This window comes from Phalaenopsis equestris, unplaced genomic scaffold (genome assembly GCF_001263595.1).
Source record: "Phalaenopsis equestris unplaced genomic scaffold, ASM126359v1 Scaffold200800, whole genome shotgun sequence".
Classification (NCBI taxonomy): Eukaryota; Viridiplantae; Streptophyta; class Magnoliopsida; order Asparagales; family Orchidaceae; genus Phalaenopsis; species Phalaenopsis equestris.
The window spans coordinates 34064-55601 of record NW_018220605.1 but is presented as its reverse complement, the minus strand read 5'-3'; the positions used below and the strand labels follow the sequence as shown (position 1 = coordinate 55601).

Genomic DNA, 21538 nt, shown 5'->3' with positions numbered 1-21538 from the left:
TGTTGGTGTGGGGGGTGGGGGGGGGCGGGGGGGTGTTTGAATTGTTACCCCTTCCCTCTCCTAATTTCCTATTCTACTCCCTTCCATAGAGGAAACTTCTTCCTTTTATATTCCTTACTTATTTATACTCCTTGCCTATTTCTCTTCCTTTCTTATTTCTTGTCCTCGCTATTTTTCTTTCTTTCCTATTTCTATTCCTTCATCTTCTATTTCTTGCATTTTTTCTATTCCCTTCATAATTTATTTTCTTCCTATTCTAGCTCCTTCACATTCTAACTATTAATATTTATTATAAATATGTTTTTTTGATCTAAGGATTCAGTTTTTATCTTCCAGATTTCAAATTTCTGTCTAAGCCCGTCGTCGGGGATTTTTTTCTTTCTATGGCTGTATTCGAAGGTGAGGAGGTCCTTTAGCTATAACTCCCTCGAGATGACGATCTTCTCCAAAGGTTCGAGGGGTGCTCCGACTGTAACTTGATCATGCGGGGATACTTATCTTCCCAACATCCCTTCTGCGACACACTTTCTTCTATTTTCCTTGCCGCCATTCCTATTCTCCACTCCCTGCTGTCGCCGCTACTCCAGCAAAACACCCCCAAACATGTTGTGGCAAGATCTTTCCTCCCTCATAGCCTGCTGCCACCAGCCTCCCATGCCAGCTGACGCTTCTCTTTTCACTATTGTCCTACGACTGTCGCCCTTCCTCCCTGCCTTCCAGTATTGCAACCACACAATTTGCAATTCCAAGCCTCCAACTGCACCCACAACCCCCAAACAACCGCTCTACTTGTTGTCCAACCGCCATCCATTACCTTCGCCATCACCCCATGATGTCTTTTATGTTTTTTCTGTTATTTTCCTAATGTCAAGAGGGGGTGGGTGACTGAATCGACCGGCCTTCATGAGGGTTGGAATTGTCACCCCTCCCTCTCGAAATTTTCTATTCTACTCCCTTCCATATTGGGAATTTCTTCCTCTTATATTCCTTTTCTATTTCTAGTTCTTGCCTATTTCTCTTACTTTCCTATTTATTGTCCTTGCTATTTTTTTTCCTTTCATATTTCTATTCCTCCATCTTCTATTCCTTGCATTTTTCTATTCCCTACATAATTCTATTTTCTTTCTATTCTAACTATTAGTACCTATTATAAATATGTTTTTTGCTCTTAGGGTTCAGTTTTTATCTTTAAGATTTCAGAATTCTGTCCAAGCCCGCCTTTGGGGTTTTTTTCCTTTATAGGATTGTATTTGAAGGTGAGGAGGTGCTTCAGCTATAACTCCTTTGAGATGATGATATTCTCCAAAGGTTTGAGGGGTGCTTTGACTGTAACTCGATTCTGTGGGGATACCTATCTTCTCAAAATTCCTTCTGCAGTCTACTTTCTTTTTGTTTTCCTTGTCGTCAGCCCTATTCCCCACTATCTTCTCTGCGGAAAGATCTTTCCTCCCCCCCAAGCACATGCTGTAGCTAGATCTTTCCTCCCCCCCACCCCAGCCTGCTGCCGCCAACCCTCCAGCCTCCCAGCTAGCTGTCGCTTCCCATTTCCTTGTTGTCCTACTACTGTCTCCCCTCTTCTCTGCCTTCTAGTATTGCAACCATGCCATTCCAAGCGACCAATTGCGCCCGCAACCCCTCTAGCTATTGTCCAGCCGCCATCCATTTCCTTCGCCATCGCCATTTGGTGTCTTTTGTGTTTGTGCTGTTATATTCCTAATGTCAAGAGTATTTGTTTGTAACCCTTTAAAATTTTAGCAAATAACATTCGTTTTTCATTATGGTTTAAGTTAACTCCATTATCATTTGGTATCAGAGCTAGCCCAACTCTTATCATATCCTACGGTTTTCTAGCATTTGCCCCTACCCAAGCCACATCTACCAAAAAAAAGTTCTACCAACCACCAAACCATAGCCAAATTTGACATAACCCTAGATTCCCTTTGTTGATTTTCAAAATCAACAACCCGAATTAAATTTTTTACACCTTCAATTAGTCTCATACACCCTCTTTCACCTCCCATTTAGTCATGCCATCTAGGAGATACATGTCGGAGTCTACCCGGTAAGGGATACAGCGGGTGATCCGTCGACTTCAGTGGAGACTTACAAATATTGAGGATGAAACCCAGGGGGAGATTAATCTCAACTGGTATATGGAGAACCGATGGGGAGCTAGAGACGAGGACCTGAATCCCTTCCATAAGGAGGACTTTAGTGATGCAGAAGATAGTCAACGACGCTTTGAATCCAGTATCAAAAGACCCTGAGAGATGAGCAAGTATATGGAGAACAGGAGAATATGAAGATGAAGCGGGAGGTCCAGTACTAGTTCCTACCAGTTTACTATAGACAGAAGGTTCAAATTTTAGCTTGGGCGACCACTACGTCTTACAGACAATGCTAAACCTCAGTCTTACAACCAGATGCAGGAGAACATCCGAGCTAACCTTGTTAGAGGGAAAGTTGATTTGGAGTGAAGAGTAAGTGGAATCAATCCCCATCCCTAAATCTATCCTAGTCTGAAAGTGTTGCAAATGCCACAATTTTGGGCATGTCGAATTCGATTGCACAACCAGAGGGTGATCTATTTCACTGGGCAGGACATTCTTAAAAAATTGGGTCATGACACAATATACACTGAATACGATGATGATACAAAGGAGGAAAATCAACTTCTAACTGAGAAGAAAAAGATTCGCATAATTCCAACTGACCCCGTGGAGGAAACTCAAAACAAGTTTAGGGTGACTGTCCAAGGCAGACTTAAGTTCGAGGAACTGCACCAGAGGCATGACAGTCCCAGATAAGAGAAATTCAGACCATTCAGATCGATTGACTCATTCTTGAGTTGTCCCTACTAAGGGGGAGGTCCAACTCGTCTGAAATGAGGTCTTTTTGTGTCATCCCAAGAAGATTAAATTGAGTTATTCAGTCATTTGATTCAGTTTTGCAGTGATGTATGGGCAGGAGGTATGAACCCCGACCTTGAAATTCGTTTTAGGAGCTTGATAGACAAGGGAATTCTTATGTTCTCTTAGTGACGAAGAGGTATTTCTTGAGTGTTTGCTAGTGAAAATGGTGTAATCTGACACGGTGTCCACCCCAGAGTTAATCTCTCCTCACATATTGGTTTATCACCTACATTCTGCCGAATAGGAGAAGTGGAAGAAGAATGTTCTAGACTTAAGGGCTGAAGAGTTACATTGCTGAAGCTTACATCTATATACAACCCTAGCTCAGAACGTGCCAAATTGATCTCTCCTTACATATTGGTTTATCAGTTACATTCCGTTGAGTAAGAGAATTGGAAAAAGACTGTTCCACTTAGGGATCAAGAATTATATTGCGGGAACTTACATCTATATACAACCCTGGCTCTCGATGTGCTAACATATAATTTATATTTGTTCTATCAAAATGTACAGTAGAATGACAACACCGACATGATCGACCTAACAGGAAACTGCATTATCTTTGCTACTTTTTATTTGGCAGATGACTCCGTGCTAAGAGAAGCCAAAAGCTTCAACGAATAAAGTTGAAGCTCCCCTAAACTTGGGAGATTGATGCGGGGCTTTCTGGGTGGCCGACTGAATTGGCTGGCCTTTATGGGGGTTGGAATTGACGCCACTTCCCTCTCCTAATTTCCTATTTTACTCTGTTCTATGGAGGGAACTTCATCCTCTTCTATCCCTTTCCTATTTCTAGTCCTATCCTATATCTCTTCATTTTCTATTTCTAGTCCTTGCCTATTTCTCTTCATTTCCTATTTCTTGTCTATTTCTATTCCTTGTTTTTTTTCTAGTCCTTGCCTTTTTTCTATTCCCTTTCTAATTATTTTTCCTCCTATTCTAATTCATTCATATTCTAACTACTAGTATCTTTTATAATAATGTTTTTTGCCTCCTTTTAGATTTCATATTTCAAATTTTTTCCAAGCCCGCTTTCGAGGCTGTTTTTTCTTCTAAGGCTGTATCTAAAGGCAATGAGGTGCTTCAATTGTAACTCTCCTGAGGTGGTGTTCTTCTTCAAAAGTTCGAGGGGTGCTCTGACTGTAACTCAACCCTGTGGGGATACCCATCTTCCCCAAATCCCTTGCAAATTCCACCACCTTCTGTTTTCCCCGTCGCCAATCCTATTCCCCACTCCTTGCTTCTGCCGCTACTCCTACTTGCTGCGACAAGACCTTCCCTCCCTCCTATCCTGCTGTCGCCAGCCTCCCAGCCAGCTGCAGCTTCCCTCTTCTCTGTTGTCCTGTCACTGCTGCCCCTCCTCCCTGCCTTCCACTGTTGCAACCACGCCATTCCAAGTATCCAGCTACCCCCCACTACCCCCAACCAACCCCTCTACCTGCTGCCCAGCTTCCATCCATCACCTTCGCCATCGCTCTCGGGTGTCTTTTATGTTTGTTTCATTATTTTCCTAATGTCAAGAGTCTTTTTTTGTAACCGTTTTGAATTTTTGCAATAACATTCGCATTTTCATTATGGTTTGGGCTAACTTCGGTATCAGACAGAGTATGTCCATAACAACTTGCTCGTCTCTATGATAATTGAGGAGGTTCTTAGCTTTTTAGCAACCTCAAAGCACCAAACTAAACATGAGATTTGGCATCAAATAGAATAATTGTGATTTTCACAGATATTAGGACATAACATCAGATAGATATATTTTTTAATGATCTTTACAAATTTTAAGCAGCACCATGTAAAGTTATTAGTTGATGATGATGATATTAGGCGTTGAAAACTTTAGGTATCAGTAACATGCACTATATAAAAAATACACAATATATACTCTCTGCTATCTTCAATAAGAAAAAAAATTATTAATATTAATTTAATGTGGAAGCTAGTCCAAATTTTATCAGCAAAGAGAAATTTTTTTACTACTTAAATAAGAGGTAACACTTCAATTATTGGGCATTAGCTAGACCTGCCTTCTTTTAAAATTTTTATTAAAAATACTCTAACGTTGCTCCATGTTGATCCATATTTTATTTATTATTATGATTCATCACTAGATATTTAAGATGCTCCAAAATTCCAATTTTTCTTTTTGGTTAACATAGCTTGAGTTTGTGCTGCATTTACTTCTACAACAATGAATTTGTGAACCTCTTCCATGGCATTGATAAAACAAACTCGTATGATGGTTAGCAACATTCAATGCCTCTCAAACCCATTTCATATTTTTAGATTGCATATGTTGATGATTTAAGACATATGAACTAATTTCACTTCTAGCTCTGTAGACGCTAAACAAGAAATTATATGTTCCCATGACTTGTACAGAAAAATTTTTTTGGCCTTACGGGAATTGATGTTTCTAAAGGCATGGATAGAACTACATTTAGTTTCCTTTAGTTATTTTATATATTTCTATCATTTTATAAATTATCTTTATTATTAGGATTATCTTATATTTTGTTTAGATGATTTGATATGTTCGTTTGTTATGATTTACATATACTTAACTTTGAATATGTTTGAATTGTCACTAACTAAGTTTTTATTAGAAGGGAATGAATTCATTGTGAATATTCATCTATTATGAATTGTAATTTGGTATTAAATTCCTTTTTTTTTTTGATTCCCTTTCTTTTACTACTTGATTTGCAAAAGTGGAAATCCGTCTTCCCCACAGTAAACTCGCTTCCTCTATTTGGATTTAAGTCCCAATGAATCTCAAATTTTCTCTTTCGCAAAATACTAGATTGATTGAATTTCTTTTTTGCTTTCTTCTCGAAACATAAATTCCTACCCATATTATCTCTCTAAGATTCTCCTTTGGCAAGCCTAATCCGCTCGACTCTCCCTTAACGGTGACTTCAAAAAGCCATGAAATTATTCAGGCGCAAATTTGCGAAAAAAATAATTGTTTCAAGCCATAGACTATGGTACAAAGGGCCAACATAAATTCAGCATTTTGGCAATCATATGGTATTAAACTTATCATATTCCTTTAGTTTTGGTTTCAGAGTGATCTTAGTACGTCATGCATTCTGCATTGTGGAGAGTTGAGTTTCATGATTTGAAACTGTAACCTTGGTCACAGCGGGTGCAACCTACTCAATACTCATTCCTTGTGTCTTGCCACTAATTTAATTTAGCTTTCACATAGTTTCTTTGTAGTGTTATTCCTTATTTGTGATCATTGATCAGAATCATGAGTGGAACACAGGATTGAGGGTTGGAGGGCATTAAATATTATATCCATTCTTAGTGTTTAATTTTGAGAGCGAGGGAGATAGGACAATCAAGTTAATTTCCTTGCTTTGTTCTAGTTTCTCATAACACGTTGAGCTGAGTTTGTGTTGAAATGATTTACTTAAGGCCCTTGTTTTCTATTTTTTCTTTTTATTTTGTTTTTTTTATGTTTTGATTTGAGTTAAAACACATTTAATTGTGGTAATTATTTTTAAAAATCCTTAAAATGCTTTCTAGTTGTTTTGAGTATTTTTAAGAACAAAGGGATTTTTTTTAAACAAAATACTAAAACACATGAAAAAATTATACTAACCAAACTTTTTTTCAAAAATAAAAGCACGAATAAAAACAAAATAAAACTGAAAGGGATGCCAAATGGGACTTGTTTTGGATCAATTTTGTTTTTTTGGTTTTATTCTTTTGTTTTTAAAAACATGTTTGTTTGACGTGTTTTTTTAGTATCTTTTTATTTTCATTTTTTAAAAATAAATAAATTTGTTTTTGGAAACACACAAAACTACTTTTAGATGTTTTGAGTGTTTTAAAAAACAATCATATTTTAAACAAACATACAAAACATGTTTTGTTTCAAATCAAAACATGAACAAAACAAAATAAAAACAAAAATTAGAAAATAAAAAAAACAAAAGTGATCCCAAATGGACCCTTAGGTGTCGTGATGTCTTCATTACTCAGATTTGTTATATTTTTTATCTGCTTGTATCATTATATAATTTTCTCTAGTTTTATGACATCTTGCATTTTTATTTTTCTCTCATGTTCAATGATAGTCTGGTATTTTTCATCTGTCAGCACTTGCTCGTTTTGGCTTTGGCCACAACAAGCACCTGAAGTCGATTGCTGCTGCATATTGGAAGCCACAAAACTCAGTCCTGAGTTCATTGCCATCCCTTGCAAACATTAGCAGTTCCAGTGGTGTCTGTACAAACCCAAACCAATATATGCAGCAGGGAGGTTCGCTTTCTTCACAAAATGTCCCTGTGCTAAGAGTTGGAAGTGACAGCATGGCTAGTACTCGAGACAGAAGGATCTCAACGAGCAGTCCCATCGCTTCGACAGGGATTATGCATGGTTCTCCTGTCTCAGATGAATCGTCTCAGCATTCTGATTCTGGCATATTACTAAAGGAAACATCCACTAATGGAGTCGTTAATCATTTCAGACCAAGACCTCTAGATGGTGCCATTTACTCCCAATGTGTTGTGGCCATGTCTGCTTTGGCAAAAGATCCATCCCCCCGAATTGCTACTCTGGGAAGAAGAGCACTTGCGATTATTGGAATTGAGCATGTGGTTTCAAAAGGAGGAAAACATAGTACCGGAAATGTTCAAGGCGATTTACCCGGTCAATCTACATCTTCTACCTTTGGTTTGGCTCGTTCATCTTCCTGGTTTGATATGCATGCTGGTAATTCATTTTGATGCCTTATAAATATTCATCATCAATGTGCATAACTTTTGAGAATATATCTAAGAATGTTATTTAAGAATGTTATATGTTATCCATGTAGGTCATTTGCCAATGACTTTTAGAACACCTCCTGTTAGTCCTCCTAGGCCAAGTTACCTCACTGGATTGAGGCGAGTATACTCTTTAGAATTTAGGCCACACCAACTGGGTTCCCAAGACACAGGGCTGGCTGATCCTCTGTTAGGTTCTACAGGATCTGGGAATTCTGAGCGTAGTTTACTTCCTCAATCTTCTATTTATAACTGGAGTTGTGGACATTTTTCACGGCCTCTTCTTAGCGCTTCTGATGACAATGCGGATGTCATTGCTAGAAGAGAGCAAAGGGAGAAAATTGCACTGGATGGCATAGCTAAATGCCAGCATTTGTGTATGGTTTTTTGTTAGTTGATTTAATGTTTAATTTATTTGTTTTTCCTTTTCATCTGACCAAGTTTCTTTTTGTTTATTATATTATTTCAGCTGTTACTAAGCTTAACAATCAAATTGCCAGCTGGGATACCAGGTTTGAGGCTGGCACAAAGGCCACCTTACTTCTGCCATTTTCTCCAATTGTTGTTGCTGCAGATGAGAATGAGAGGATTAGGTATTGAAGCATTGGAACCTTAATTTCTTGTAGAATGAGATGCTGATTTCTATGTTTATTCATTTTTCTTGTGTTTTTTTACACTTATCCTGAACATTTTATTTTAGTTTTTGTTGCTGTTAGGAAGAGGTATTATCCTACCACTGATAGTGTTTATGGTTTGCTCCGGTACATTCACAAATTATCTGTCATGTCACTATTTAGCCTTCTCGGTCTCTTATGATTTTATTTGAGAATAAGTTTACTTTAGAGGCTCTGTTTTCCTAATGGATGCGGGAGTTGTATTTCTTGAATTATATACACAAAGATGATGTTTTTATTAGGAAAAAATAAGATTTAAAAAACTCTTTTTGGTTATCTCTGTATATCAAATGCCATAAATAATTTCATAAGACCTGGCAAACCTATACCATACGAAGCGTCTTGTATGTGGTATTGGTTTCTGCATTAACGTTAGGATTAGTGAGCATAAGGTTTCGTATGTGAAGTATATGGTTTAATATCGGATGGGTGATGGAATTTATGTTTACACCTTGAAGCCCTTTAAATGAATTAATGAGACAAAACAAATTATACACAGTTCTCTAAGATATAGGATTACTTCTTTGTGGTTCATGGTTTAAAAATCTGTTCATTTTGGTCTTAGTGCCTTACTAATTTGCTGATTCGCTCTGAATTAAATTATTGGTCTTGTTAGAGTTCATTTTTTGTTTATTAAGGGCTTGTTTGGGATCATTTGGTTTTTAATTTTTGTGTTTGTTTTTGCTTTTACTTTTTTAAAAATATTTGTTTAGTTCTTTTTTTTTTGCATGTTTTATTTTTTTTTATAAAAAATTAACTTATTTTTAAAAACATTGACAATGTTGTTTTTCGTGTTTTTGAAAATATTTCAACATGTTATATCATGTTTTTTTTAAATCAAAACATAAAAAAAACTAACTAAAAACAAAAATTAAAAGTGATCCCAATCCCAATTGGCCTTCAAGTGTTCAATAATTTTGTTTTGTTTTTGTTGCAAATTTTTCATCTATTTTAACAGAAGCATCCTACGCCAAAGAAGGTAAGATTGAATTTTATAAAATAGTATTATGATTTCCAGCGATTCTCAAGCAATGTTCAGCTAAGTGCCTGTTTGAAACAATAAATTGCTAGTATTTTGTAACCAGGCCGTGCATGCTGCTTTTAGTCTTGTAGCCTCTGACAGCACCCCTCAGTTTGTCAAATGTTTCTTTGTCTTGGGCTATTTTTCAGCAGTTTTCCCGTTCAGTGGTACCTGCTAGCCCAGCAGCATTTTTGTCCATTGTTTTTTTTCTTCCATGCGCAAAAAATTGATTTCCAAACGCGTTCACACGCACACTAAGCAGGGCAAGGGTGGGAGGTTGGGGGGGAGAGAGGTGAAGCAAATGAGGGCTATGAGAGTTTTTTCGGCATGAAAATTTGATAAAATAGGACATTTTATATCCTAGTAATGGTTATATTAACAGAAGGGTTGAAATGATGAATCTTTTGTGTGATGCGCCTTTATTTGTTGAGGATTTTTCAGTAATTACCCACACAAGGTTCATGCCAGTGATGCTGTGGACTTGTAATATTCATTGCTCTTCTGTTGTGAAAAAGTTCCCCTGCCATTTAATGAAGATGTCAATTGTTTGAATAAGAGGCTATATGGATAGGATTCCATGGCAATTGTGACTTTGATGATGAATTAATGCACATTTTTGATAATTGAAATCCTGTTGTGGATGAAGGGATGAGTGGATTCGTGACATAATCACATAGATGAAATGATATGATACAAACTTATTTGTGGTTTTGTTGGTTGACCTGTAAATCGAAAGTCGTTATGCTAGATGTTGTATAGTATTTTGTTCCGGACAATGGAAGGGTGACCAATTGTAGGATTGATCGAGTAAATTTGGTTAATTGGTTATAAGCAAGCAAGCTATTGCAAGTTTAGATTGCCGTGAAAGTAGGGCAGCCAAAGCAAATGTGTTTCTCTTTTTGTTATTTTTTAAATGTATTGATGAACTAGTTTTCTCAGACTATGAAGGACAATTCCTTGTTATTATTTTATTAGATGAATTCTGAAAATAGCTATATCTTATAATCGGCAAACTTTTTTTTGTTATTTTGTGTTTTTTTGGTATGTTGAATGTAAGACTGTTGTGATATGTCATGTGATTTCCTCGCAATCTCTTTTAATTTTAGAGTATTCTTTTTATATTGCTTGTAGCCAATTTACAATCAGCTCAGGAGCTAGGCTTGAGAAAATCTACATAACCCCAATGATTTATGCATTTGTAAAAATCATATGTCATGAGCTTATTTTTTTTATCAAATTTTGTTATAAATGTTTACATTGTCTGCTAACCATTAATATGATATTTTAGGGTGTGGAACTATGAAGAAGCGACACCATTAAACAGCTTTGACAACCATGATTCATCCGATATTGGGGTTTCAAAACTTTGCCTTGTGAATGAACTCGATGATAGCCTGCTTCTAGTTGCTTCGAGTAAGTATTATTTTTTTCATGCAATTTTTAATAATTGTGGATTGTTAACCTTTTGAATCTTCGTGTGGGCTCTGAAATTTTGAATAGCCCCGGACTTTTGACCAGAGCTTAAGTGTTAAGTTTTGGGTCAAATTTTCAGAAGGCAAATGAGATGGTTAAATAATATACTACCTAGAGATTTCATCTTCATCTTGCGAGGACTTTAAGAGTTGGGAGGTTTTCCATAAGTGCAAGCCCCTATGTTACCCTACTAATAACGGGTGATTTCTTTCGATTACGACAATGCATTAGGTGCTAAGTACTCAAGCTTAGCATGTAGTAGTAATAAATTTAAAATTTTGAGTTATAAAATTAACTTTGTTAGCTTAAAAGTAGATGGTGTGGGAAATGATGACGAACCCTATCAAGATTCTATGGTTTCGCAATCCTGGATTGTCATGGTCTCTGTTCTATTTAGTCAGAGGAGTTTTGAACCAACCTGACAAAAAGATTCTTGTTAGTAACCATGAGTTGTTTCGTTCAAGGGAATATTGTAGATCTTGGGTGAATGTTCATCTATGGGGATTAATCTTAGTCGATCTTAGCTTACACAGAGTTTTATGCCATATCAAGTATACTAAGAACATACAAGCTGTAGTCGTGACTATTTTACAGTAGAGCCTACTAACCAAATTATGAGAACAAAAAATTTAGGTCTCATTCTTAATGAAATGAAATTATTTTCAGTATGAATTTAGTCGTATAATTGATATGTCATCAACTCTTTGTGAGCTCGACTCAATGTTAAATTTTTCCACCCTAACAAACAATTGTGGAGTTTGGATGGATTTTATTTTAAGCGTTAAGTGATAGAATGTTATTTTATTATTTCATAAATTTTATGATTTAAAAATTTGATTTTTATAAATAGACCCCCTCTAGTTAAGATGTGCAATGAATATGTCCATCATCGATGTAAAACTATTGTTTAAATATCATTAAAAATATTAGTAATGTCTCGACTCCAGTTCTTGTGATGAGGATCAGACTAACATATTAGGTCAACAACTGTCCTAATTAAGAGTAGGATCAAACTAGCTCAATGGAGGCTCAATCTTGTTAACTATAGTCCTTGTAAGAAGAAGGATCAAATTGGTCCAAGTCGAACTTACGACTTTAACCTATAGATAAGGTGGCCCATTGCTCACACAACATTATTAAATAACATGTATACACATTTAACATACTGGTTGGAGCATATGCGAGACTATTCTGTTTGTCAGCTCAGATTGACTTTTAGGAGACATTATTATTAAGTTTGTGTTGTCATTAAGATTTATGCAGATATTTTCACCTTAAAACTTTCAACGCGCCTTTTCTTCGTTGAGGCTGCAAATCCGGTGGTGATGTTTGAAATTATATATATTAAAGTTTTGGGAATCAAATTTTGGCTTAATTTGCATTTAATTTGGGTGACAAAATTTATTTGCATGTGGTTTTCTTAATCAAAGGAGTTCACATATGGCCTTTTTTTCTTGTATAAAAGGAGGGGCCGTATGACTTTCATTCACGCCCTGTGGTTTTTTTGAAGAGTAAGTAGATTTTGCCTACTTTGCGTGGTTAGAGTTTTGAGTCTTGCAAGTAAGCTCTTTTAACATTTGAATTTTTATGTTCTTTTCTTTGGTTAGTTCTTTTATTTGTTCAATTTTCTAAAATTTTGATCAGACTTAATTTAGGTTATGTTTAGACACATTTAAATCATTATTTAAGTTTAACTTAAGCTTTATTTAAAGTCTTCGACAGTTAAAATTTTGACAGCCTTTCGATGTCGTCTACTGTGGTAGCATCAGGAGATTAAGCCTACCCACCATGCCAAGATAGTCGTGCATGGTTGGTTTCGTGAGACATTGCAACCGAAATATTTGAAACCCACCACACCAAGAAAGCCATGCTTGGAGTGCTCGTAGTCAAACTTTACAACACAAGTATTTTCCCATTGCATCATGAGCGTCACATACGAGTTTTTCTAGTCGTCCTAAGAACAACGTGTAGTTTAAATCATCATGTCAAACACGTTACAAAAAGGGGTAGAGTTTCTCTTGCCTTGCTGAGAAAAGCATGCACGAGTTTCGCTCGTCACACTAAACACGTCGTGAAAAGGGTTTGCATCACGAGCATCACATAGGAGCTCTCTCACTATACTTAGAAAAGCGTGCATGAGCTCCACTCATTATGTCGAACACGTAACAAAAGTGGATCGCACCTCGAATGTCATCTATGAGTTTCTTTTATCACATTAAGAAAAGTGTGTACGAGTTCCATTTGTCACACCAAACACATTGCAATCACTTCATACTCTTGTGTTGATCAACTATGGTGGGATAGTAAACCTCCACGAATCCCTCAATAAAATTTGCTCTCCCTTTCTCCGTATTTCAATCATTTACATATGTAGACAGACATATATATTCTCTTCCCTTCTCTCACTCTACAAGCATATGCATACATGCACACACATATACATTTCTAAGCAAAATTTTAACTGAAATTTGGCCAACTAAAGACCGTAACAGTTTGAATCCATATAAATGCTTAAATTCATTCTTTTACCTTGAGAACCAAAGCAAAGTTACTGTTTTGGCTGCAGATTTTGAGCAGGAGCGACTGGTGTTGGCTGCTTCCTGAGGAGAGGGTGTAGCCGTCAAGTCTGCTTACAGATCTCAGTTATGTGAAACCTGGACTCGCAGCGAGCAGACTGTAGGCTTCCTGAGAGCTACATTAGCCCTTTTGGATGGAAGTTGGGGAACTTCAACCTCTATCATCAAGGGGAGGTGATGGGTGTAGTTTCTGTCAGCAGAAGAGAGGGCAGCTTAGGTGGCTTGAGCTTAGGCCTGGAATTGAGATAACAGAAGAAAGTAGGTGCTGTTCAAAGAAGTGGAGTGACAAGGGGGAGAGGTTGTTTGAGTCCAAAAAAAAAAAGAAAATAAATTAGTAAGAGAGAGGAAGTTCGGGAGAGGAAAGGAGGTGAGGTGAGCTGGGTTTCACTTGCTGCTGCATTCAGGTAGGAGGAAAAGCAAAGTAGAAGGGTAGTTGGCTGGGTGTTCAGGACTGTTGGTGAAGTAAGTGGACTGTTTGCATGAAAAGAGGTGATCGAGTGGTGAAACGTCTAGGGACTCGTGAGAGGAGGTAGGGAGCTCACTGTGGAGTTTTTTAGCTGGAGTGATTTCACTCAGAGAGGGAGAACGGCAGAGGCTGTAGCATGGGTTCGGCAAGAGGAGTTGAAGGTGGTTTGTTGGGAGGGTTGTCGGAGAGAGGGTAGCCGTTAGGTTCCCTTACAGATTTCAGTTTTGTGAGACCTGGACTCGCAACGAGCAGACTTTAGGCTTCCTGAGAGCTACATGAGCTCTTTTGGATGGAAGTTGGGGAACTTCAACCTCTAGCATCAAGGGGAGGTGATGGGTGGAGTTTCTGTCAGCAGAAGAGAGGGCAACTTCGGTGGCTTGAGCTTAGGCCTGGAATTGAGATAACAGAAGAAAGTAGGCGCTGGATATGCAGTTCAAAGAAGTGGAGTGACAAGGGGAGAGGTTGTTTGAGTCCAAAAAAAAAAAAAGAAAGAAAAAAATTAGTAAGAGAGAGAAGTTTAGGAGAGGAAAGGAGGTGAGGTGAGCTGGGTTTTGCTTGCTGCTGCATTCGGATAGGAGGAAAAGCAAAGTAGAAGGGTAGTTGGCTGGGTGTTCAGGACTGTTGGTGAAGTAAGTGGACTGTTTGCATGAAGAGAGGTCGTTGAGTGGGGAAGTGATTCAGGACTCGTGATAGAGGGAGGTCGGGAGCTCACTGTGGAGCTGTCGAGCTAGAGTGATTTCGCGCAGAGTGGGAGAATGGCAGAGGCTGTAGTGTGGCTTTGGCAAGAGGAGTTGAAGGCGGTTTGTCGGGAGGTGGTCGGAGAGGGGTTTTTTGCATGAACAGGAGAAAGGAAGGATATGCGTATGGTTGGGGGAGAGTTGAAGAGGGAATAGGCTGTTGGAGCAGCTATCGTTCAGCTAGCGTGCTAGAAATGGAGATAAGGCTTCTTTACTTTTTTTAATAAAATATTTTGTTTTGTACTGTGCTATTAGATGGAGCACGATATGGGTAGCAGGGAATGTCTTGGGAAGATGAAGTATGATTTGGTGGCTTGCTGTGGAAAGGTTTACATTAAATTATTTATTTTTAATTGTAAGTATTCCGTTTTGTATGCCCCCAACTAATGTACAAAAAGTTGACAATATGGGTGTCATTTCTAAGCAAAGTCGATGAATCAAACACATTCACTCAGTCTGTTTTGCGATCGGAGCTCGTTTGAGTAATTGTGGTGATATCGAGATGATTTTGTTTTGAGTTACGTGCGTCGCGCCGTCAACATATCGTTTTCATCATGTTCACTCTTTTCCCTTGTAATAGACACTTCCTAAAGCAATTTTGATGCCTTGAACGTACTCGTACAATCGTTTTCACAATTCGATGATGTTTCAAGTGTTTTCGAGCATTATCGAGGCATTTTATGTTTTATCGCCCAATCTTGCATTCATCATTCATCAGTTTTGTCACGCCCAATCGACTTATTTTGTGGATTAGGTATGATGGTCAACACTTGTCGTTGTATATTTGGCTTTAAGATGATGTTTTACCTTGTATTATGTAGGTGAAGGGAATATTCGAATATGGAGAGATTACTCTCTGAAGGGCAAACAAAAGCTTGTGACAGCATTCTCTTCTATTCAAAGTCTTAGACCAGGCATTCGGGCTTCAAATGCTGTTGTTGACTGGCAGCAACAATCTGGTTATTTGGTAGCACTTCTTCCATCTTTTGATTTTATTGAATTTTTTGTGCCCTTCATTATTCTCATTTATTTTCTTGCTTCCTTAATGCACTTAAATTTCTAATCTGTAATCATTTTCTCTCTTCTCAGTATGCTGCTAGTGATATATCTTCCATCTTGCTTTGGGACCTTGACAAGGAGCAAAATATTAGTTCCATTTCATCTTCATCAGACAGCAGTATATCTGCACTAGTAAGACTTTTACCAAATTTATACAAGTTAATTACAGTATGAGAACCTTAGTATGGATGACCTATATTTCTCTTCAATTTATTTATTTATTTTTGTGATTTTAGAACATGAATGATTGAATGTATTTAGTTTGATGCCTGAGCAAGTTTCAGCCAGATCTCCAGGATTTATGGGTTTACAAGATAACTTTTTCTTCATCAAAGTCATCTTGATAACTGAGAGCATAAGCCTCCTTTTTCCTCTATGATCATCACATCTTTAATCTACCTTGCTGCTTCTCATTTATAGCAACCCAGCTCTCTCTTTCTCAACCATGAACCCATGCAGCCTTCTGTAATATCTGTAGTCTAGAGTTAATTAGCATTCGATGTAAATTCACACCTCATAGAACTTTATAAATTAACCGCATCATAGTAATGATAGCATAGTTAGCTGGATTGCCATTTTCATGTTTCCCTTAATACTACCTTGAGCTTTCCGTGCATTTTTTTTAATTTGGAATTGCTTACAATAGTTGGTAACTGGATCTTTCCCTGCCTCTTTTTACCTTTCAATCTCCCACCTATCCGCTTAATTTATAGTTTATTTTTCACAAATCCCGTCATTCATTCATGTTGGTGCATGCAAATAATTTATAGCTGTCTAGACAATGCACTTCTGTCTTGATGAGGTAGATTTAAACATTCTGCAATGTGCTTCATTTGTTTCTACATAAGTCCTCTTGAATGACAAATAAAATCTATTGTCATGTGTGTTTTTTTTTCTTTCGAGTTCTATTTCTAATTTGGGAGATTTACATATACATACCACTCAATTCTTATGTATTTACATATCTAACTCCTAAACTTCAATTTTTACATACATGCCAGCTTCCTTTGTATGAAAAGGTGCATTTCACTTTTTAGAAGTTCAAATTGTGGTATTTTTTATGTGATATGAAAGATTTGGGTGGTATAATTGTAAGAAGTAAAGTTTAGGCGTTAGATATGTAATGCATAGGAATTGGGTGGTATGTATGTTAATGTCCCTTTGTATGAAAAGGTGCATTTCACTTTTTACAAGTTCAAATGGTGGTATTTTTTATATGATATGAAAGATTTGGATGGTATAATTGTAAGAAGTAAACTTTAGGTGTCAGATATGTAAATAAATATTGGGTGGTATCTATGTAAACGCCCCCTCCTTTTTATCATTGCACGGGAAGCTTCTGATATACTGCAGAAAATAGCAGTAAGAATGAACTACAGATTAGAAACAAGATAGCTTGGTTGATTTGTAACATATATATTTTTTCTTTTTTAAGGATAAACTATTAAATAATTTGATATATCTTTTAGTTTGAGCTGTGTTTATTTTATTTTATTTTATTTTTAAATTTTTATAGGATATTTCTTGGATGGTTTACTTTTTTTCTTGTGATATTGTTGCCTAGGATTCTCATTTTATATAATTTTGTGCTTTGACAGGCTGCTTCCCAAGTTCATGGACGTCAAGTTGTGGCAGGTTTTGTCGACGGTTCAGTTAGGATATTTGATGTTAGAAACCCTGACATGTAAGTTTAATGTATCATAACTGAAGGTTGTTTTTGAAACCTATTACTGTTTTAGTTATTTTTTAAAATTATGACATGCATGATAATTTAGGGACATTTACGTGCATTCCACATAAATTCTCTGTATTTATATATCCAACATCAAAATTTAAATTTTTATGTTTATTACACTCAAATTATTCATATTTAGTCAAAAATAACACTTACTAGTAGAAGTGATATTCATATTTTAAAATAAAGGTAAATTGATATAGATATAAAAATTAAAGTTTAGGTGCTATATGTGTAAATGCATAGAAAATGTGTTAATTTTTTTTTAGAAATTGCGTTATATGTATTTAAATATTTCTATAATTAATTGTTTTTTTGTACCATTAATGCGTTATTCGAATGTCTTCTTTAGGCCTGTTTGTGCAACAAAACTGCATAGTCAAAAAGTGGAGAAAGTTGTTGGGATTGGATTTCAACCCGGGCTTGATCCAACTAAGGTACTATTTATCCAATTTGCTTTTTTTTTTTAATCTTTTTTCTTTGTCTTTTCAACTTCGTATTTTGTCTTGGCTTCTGTTGCACAACCCTATAATCCCTTTATGATTGCTGTCTGGATATTTTTTGGTGGCAGGCGAAAATATTTACAAGAAATTTTATTTACTGCTTTGTCCTTCTTTCAACTAAATCTTCTGCTTTTTGTCCTGTATAAAGCTTCATTTGCCGTTTTTTCTTTTGCGGTTGATAATGTTTTGACTTCATATTTTGAGCCAGGAAGTGGGAACACTTCCTAATGCAATACTTTGAGAAATACTTCTATATTAAGGTTTGGATATTCTAGTATTTTGGATTATTTTATGATAAATACTTCAATTTTTATTTAGGGGCATTTACATGCATTACACCCAATTCCTATGTATTTACATGTCTATCTCCAAAATTTTATTTTAGACATTTATACCACCCAAATCTTCACTAGTTTAACTTTTAAAATGTGAAATACACCTTTCCATACATGGGCAAACTGTCATATATGTAAAAATTGAATTATAGGTTTTAGAGATGTAAATACATAGGGGAATTAAGTGGTGTCTTTGTAAATCTTCCTTCTATTTAACGTACTGTGTCCTTTTTTTTTAATAAAGTGTTGAATGTGTCATTGGAATTATGATTGCATTAGGAATGAAATTTAAAAATATTTCGTCTCCATTGTTTTCTTTCCTCTTTTATATTCCTCTCTCTGATCCCAGCGTTTTGTAATGCCGATTTACTCCGGAAATTTTTTTTTTCTTTGGAAAATTACAATCTCAATCCTCTACTCATGGTCCAGTCCAATTGCAAGTTTCACACTTCCTGGAACTCTTTCATATGGGCTTCTCTACTATTTGTCTCAAAATACAACTGCAAAGATGAAAAAGATAATTAAGAAAGACTGTCATAATGATATCATCAATTATTTGAATTAAAGTAGACTTGGCGAAGTCGTTCCTGGAAAAAGACTAATGAAACTCTGTTGTATGATGCTTAAGAAATATCGAGGCAGTTAAAGAGAAATGAATGTGTTGGAACAATCATTAAACTATATGGCGAATTCAATGAGCTTAGTTTGCTCACAAACTAGACTCATTCTTGATTATGTGATTTTTTCTGCCATTATATTGTGTTTTCATATCTTCTCCATTGCATGATCATTTGAAATATATTGCCAGAATTTAGCTTCTGGCATAGCTCAATCATGCTTCTTAAAGTTTTACTTTTACTTTTTTATGTATTCAAACACTGACGTTTTCTTTTTTAACTATTCATTTGTTCTCTGACCAACATGTATTGGAATATTTTATATATTGTTCTAGTTGTAGAAATTCTTGAGTTTTTTATTTTGAGGCATTTACGTACATACCATCCAATTCTTATGTTTTTACATATCTAATACCTAACTTTACTTTTTTATATTTATGCCACCCAAATCTTTCATATCACGTGAAGAATACCACCATTTTCGTTTGTAAAAGTGAAATGCTCCTTTTCATCCACAGTTAAGGTGGCTTGTACCCAAAAATTAAAGTTTAGGTGTTAGAACTTGAGTGGTACTACGTATGTAAACCATGCTTTTATTTTTTTTTGTAACCCTTGCTATATGTCATCACTGCAGATTGTCAGTGCATCTCAAGCGGGCGATATTCAGTTTTTGGACATTCGAAACCACTCCGAAGCATACCTCACAATAGACGCCCATAGAGGTTCTTTGACTGCCTTGGCTATTCACCGCCATGCCCCTGTTATCGCCAGTGGATCCGCAAAGCAGATTGTCAAGGTATTCAGCCTAGAGGGAGAGCAACTGAGTATCATCAGATATTACCCCACTCTCATGGCTCAAAGAATTGGTTCTGTCAGTTGCCTCGCCTTCCACCCTTATAAGGTCCTCTTAGCCGCCGGAGCGGCTGATGCCTGTGTATCCATCCATGCCGATGACAACTATCAAGCGAGATAAAATTTCAATCAGTGTTTCTGCCTATCCGCTCGACTCGGCCGATGTCGATATTTCGATCTTACGGGCGCAGCTGCGTGCAGATTTCACAGTAATTGAAACATCTGTTGATTTGGCGGATGTTGTTTTTTTGGATCCATCAGTCGTGGATTTTGGAATGTGAATCTTAACAATATTCATTAGCCTCCGCCGCAGAAGTAGCATGTCGTTGAAGCTTTTATGGCATCCTGCGTTGCCATCGGAGGCGCTCAAAAAAATAAGGATACTTAGGTAGTAATAGCTTGTACATATTCTTTTGTTGTATTATCTAATTTTTTTTTTCCCCCACTTTGTTCAATTTGTAAGTGTTATTTTCTTATTATTATGAATTATGATGGCCTTTATGGGAGATGGTTTGCGCTTTGATTCCAATGTTCAAAATAATGTTTTCGGGCTTCTGCCTTTTTATTCTTTTTCTCCATACAGCCGAGTATTATGTTATAGCTCTCGATCAGTGGTTAGATTGAAGGAAAAATTACATACACAGCACTCAATTCTTATGGATTTATCTCTCGCATCCATCGTTTTATTTTTACACAATACTTATGAATAAAAAGATGGATTGAGCTATTAAAATGCGATGATTAGTGTTACCTTTTATATGATATTTGTAATTATGAAAATTTTAATTAGAGATAGATGAATATAGAAGTTTTAGATGCAATGTATGTAAAAGCTCAAGATTTGGAATTTCCGAAGTTGAGTTCCCCCCATCTAGTGACTCGAGTCTAATTGTTTTGCTTCATTTTTTATTGTTAATGTTATACAATTCAAATGGTTTTAGTACGTCACTTGCATGGGATCGGAATGGTTATGGAAAAAAAAAAAGTAAATTAAGTCTTTTTTTTTTTGGGTCATTCTTTAATCAATTGCAATAGTTAGCATCTCTTAATGAATTTGACAACTTTCTCATATTCCAAGCACTCAATTGCAGCTTAATGAAATCAGACCAAAGTCCAAATAATAAAGACAGATTTACATTATATTCGACAACTAAATTAAACTGTAATTCACTGACCGACCTTTCAAAAAATTAAATAATCTAGATCTAAAAAGTAAAAAAGATAAAAACCTAATAAATAATCTAGATATAAAAAGCAAAAAAAAATAAAAAAATAAAAATAAATAAATAGACGCATCATGAGTTTTCACCTACAAATATTAAAAATAATAAAATTTTAATTAAAATAACTAATTTTTTCCCAAGAAATATATGGTAGTTTTTCGACAAAATATTAACTGTTTTCTTAAAATTAAAAATAATTCTGTTTTTTTTTTCTATAAATATTATAATATTTTTATAAACTTTTGTAAAAAAATTGACTCAAACAACCTTATTAAGATAATAAGATGCACTTCTTGGAGTAACTTGGAGCGATTCTTGTTTTCTCGGTTTTTCCTAACCAGGGTTCCCATTCTTAAGAGTGTTTGGTTGGTTTTTCTCTTTCCAGCTCTTTCTCATGGCTTTGGTTGCACCGTCCTTAAAATATGTGGTTTCTGATAGACCCATTGGATCTAGAGAAGTTCGTTTCTGTGAGGATTTTCAATATCAGCTTAATGCAAGTGAAAATGGAGGCTTGCTTCAACAAGCCTCTCGAAAGAATGGTAAATCTGCACTTCTTTTTTCTGAAGAAGCCAGACGT

The 21538-nt window shown here is 36.1% G+C and overlaps 1 protein-coding gene across 1 annotated transcript in view; it reads left to right on the top strand.

Annotated features, from left to right (window-relative positions):
- Positions 1-20309, top strand: part of LOC110035938 (regulatory-associated protein of TOR 2-like) — a gene marked incomplete at its 5' end in the record, with an annotated part of 27626 nt that extends 7317 nt beyond the window's left edge. The window contains 9 exon segments of the mRNA XM_020740277.1: positions 7023-7637; positions 7741-8067; positions 8160-8283; positions 10674-10798; positions 15459-15604; positions 15727-15828; positions 17295-17380; positions 17784-17868; positions 19521-20309. Of these exon segments, the coding sequence (XP_020595936.1) occupies positions 7023-7637; positions 7741-8067; positions 8160-8283; positions 10674-10798; positions 15459-15604; positions 15727-15828; positions 17295-17380; positions 17784-17868; positions 19521-19859 (1949 nt within the window).
- Positions 20310-21538: the final 1229 nt, after the last annotated feature.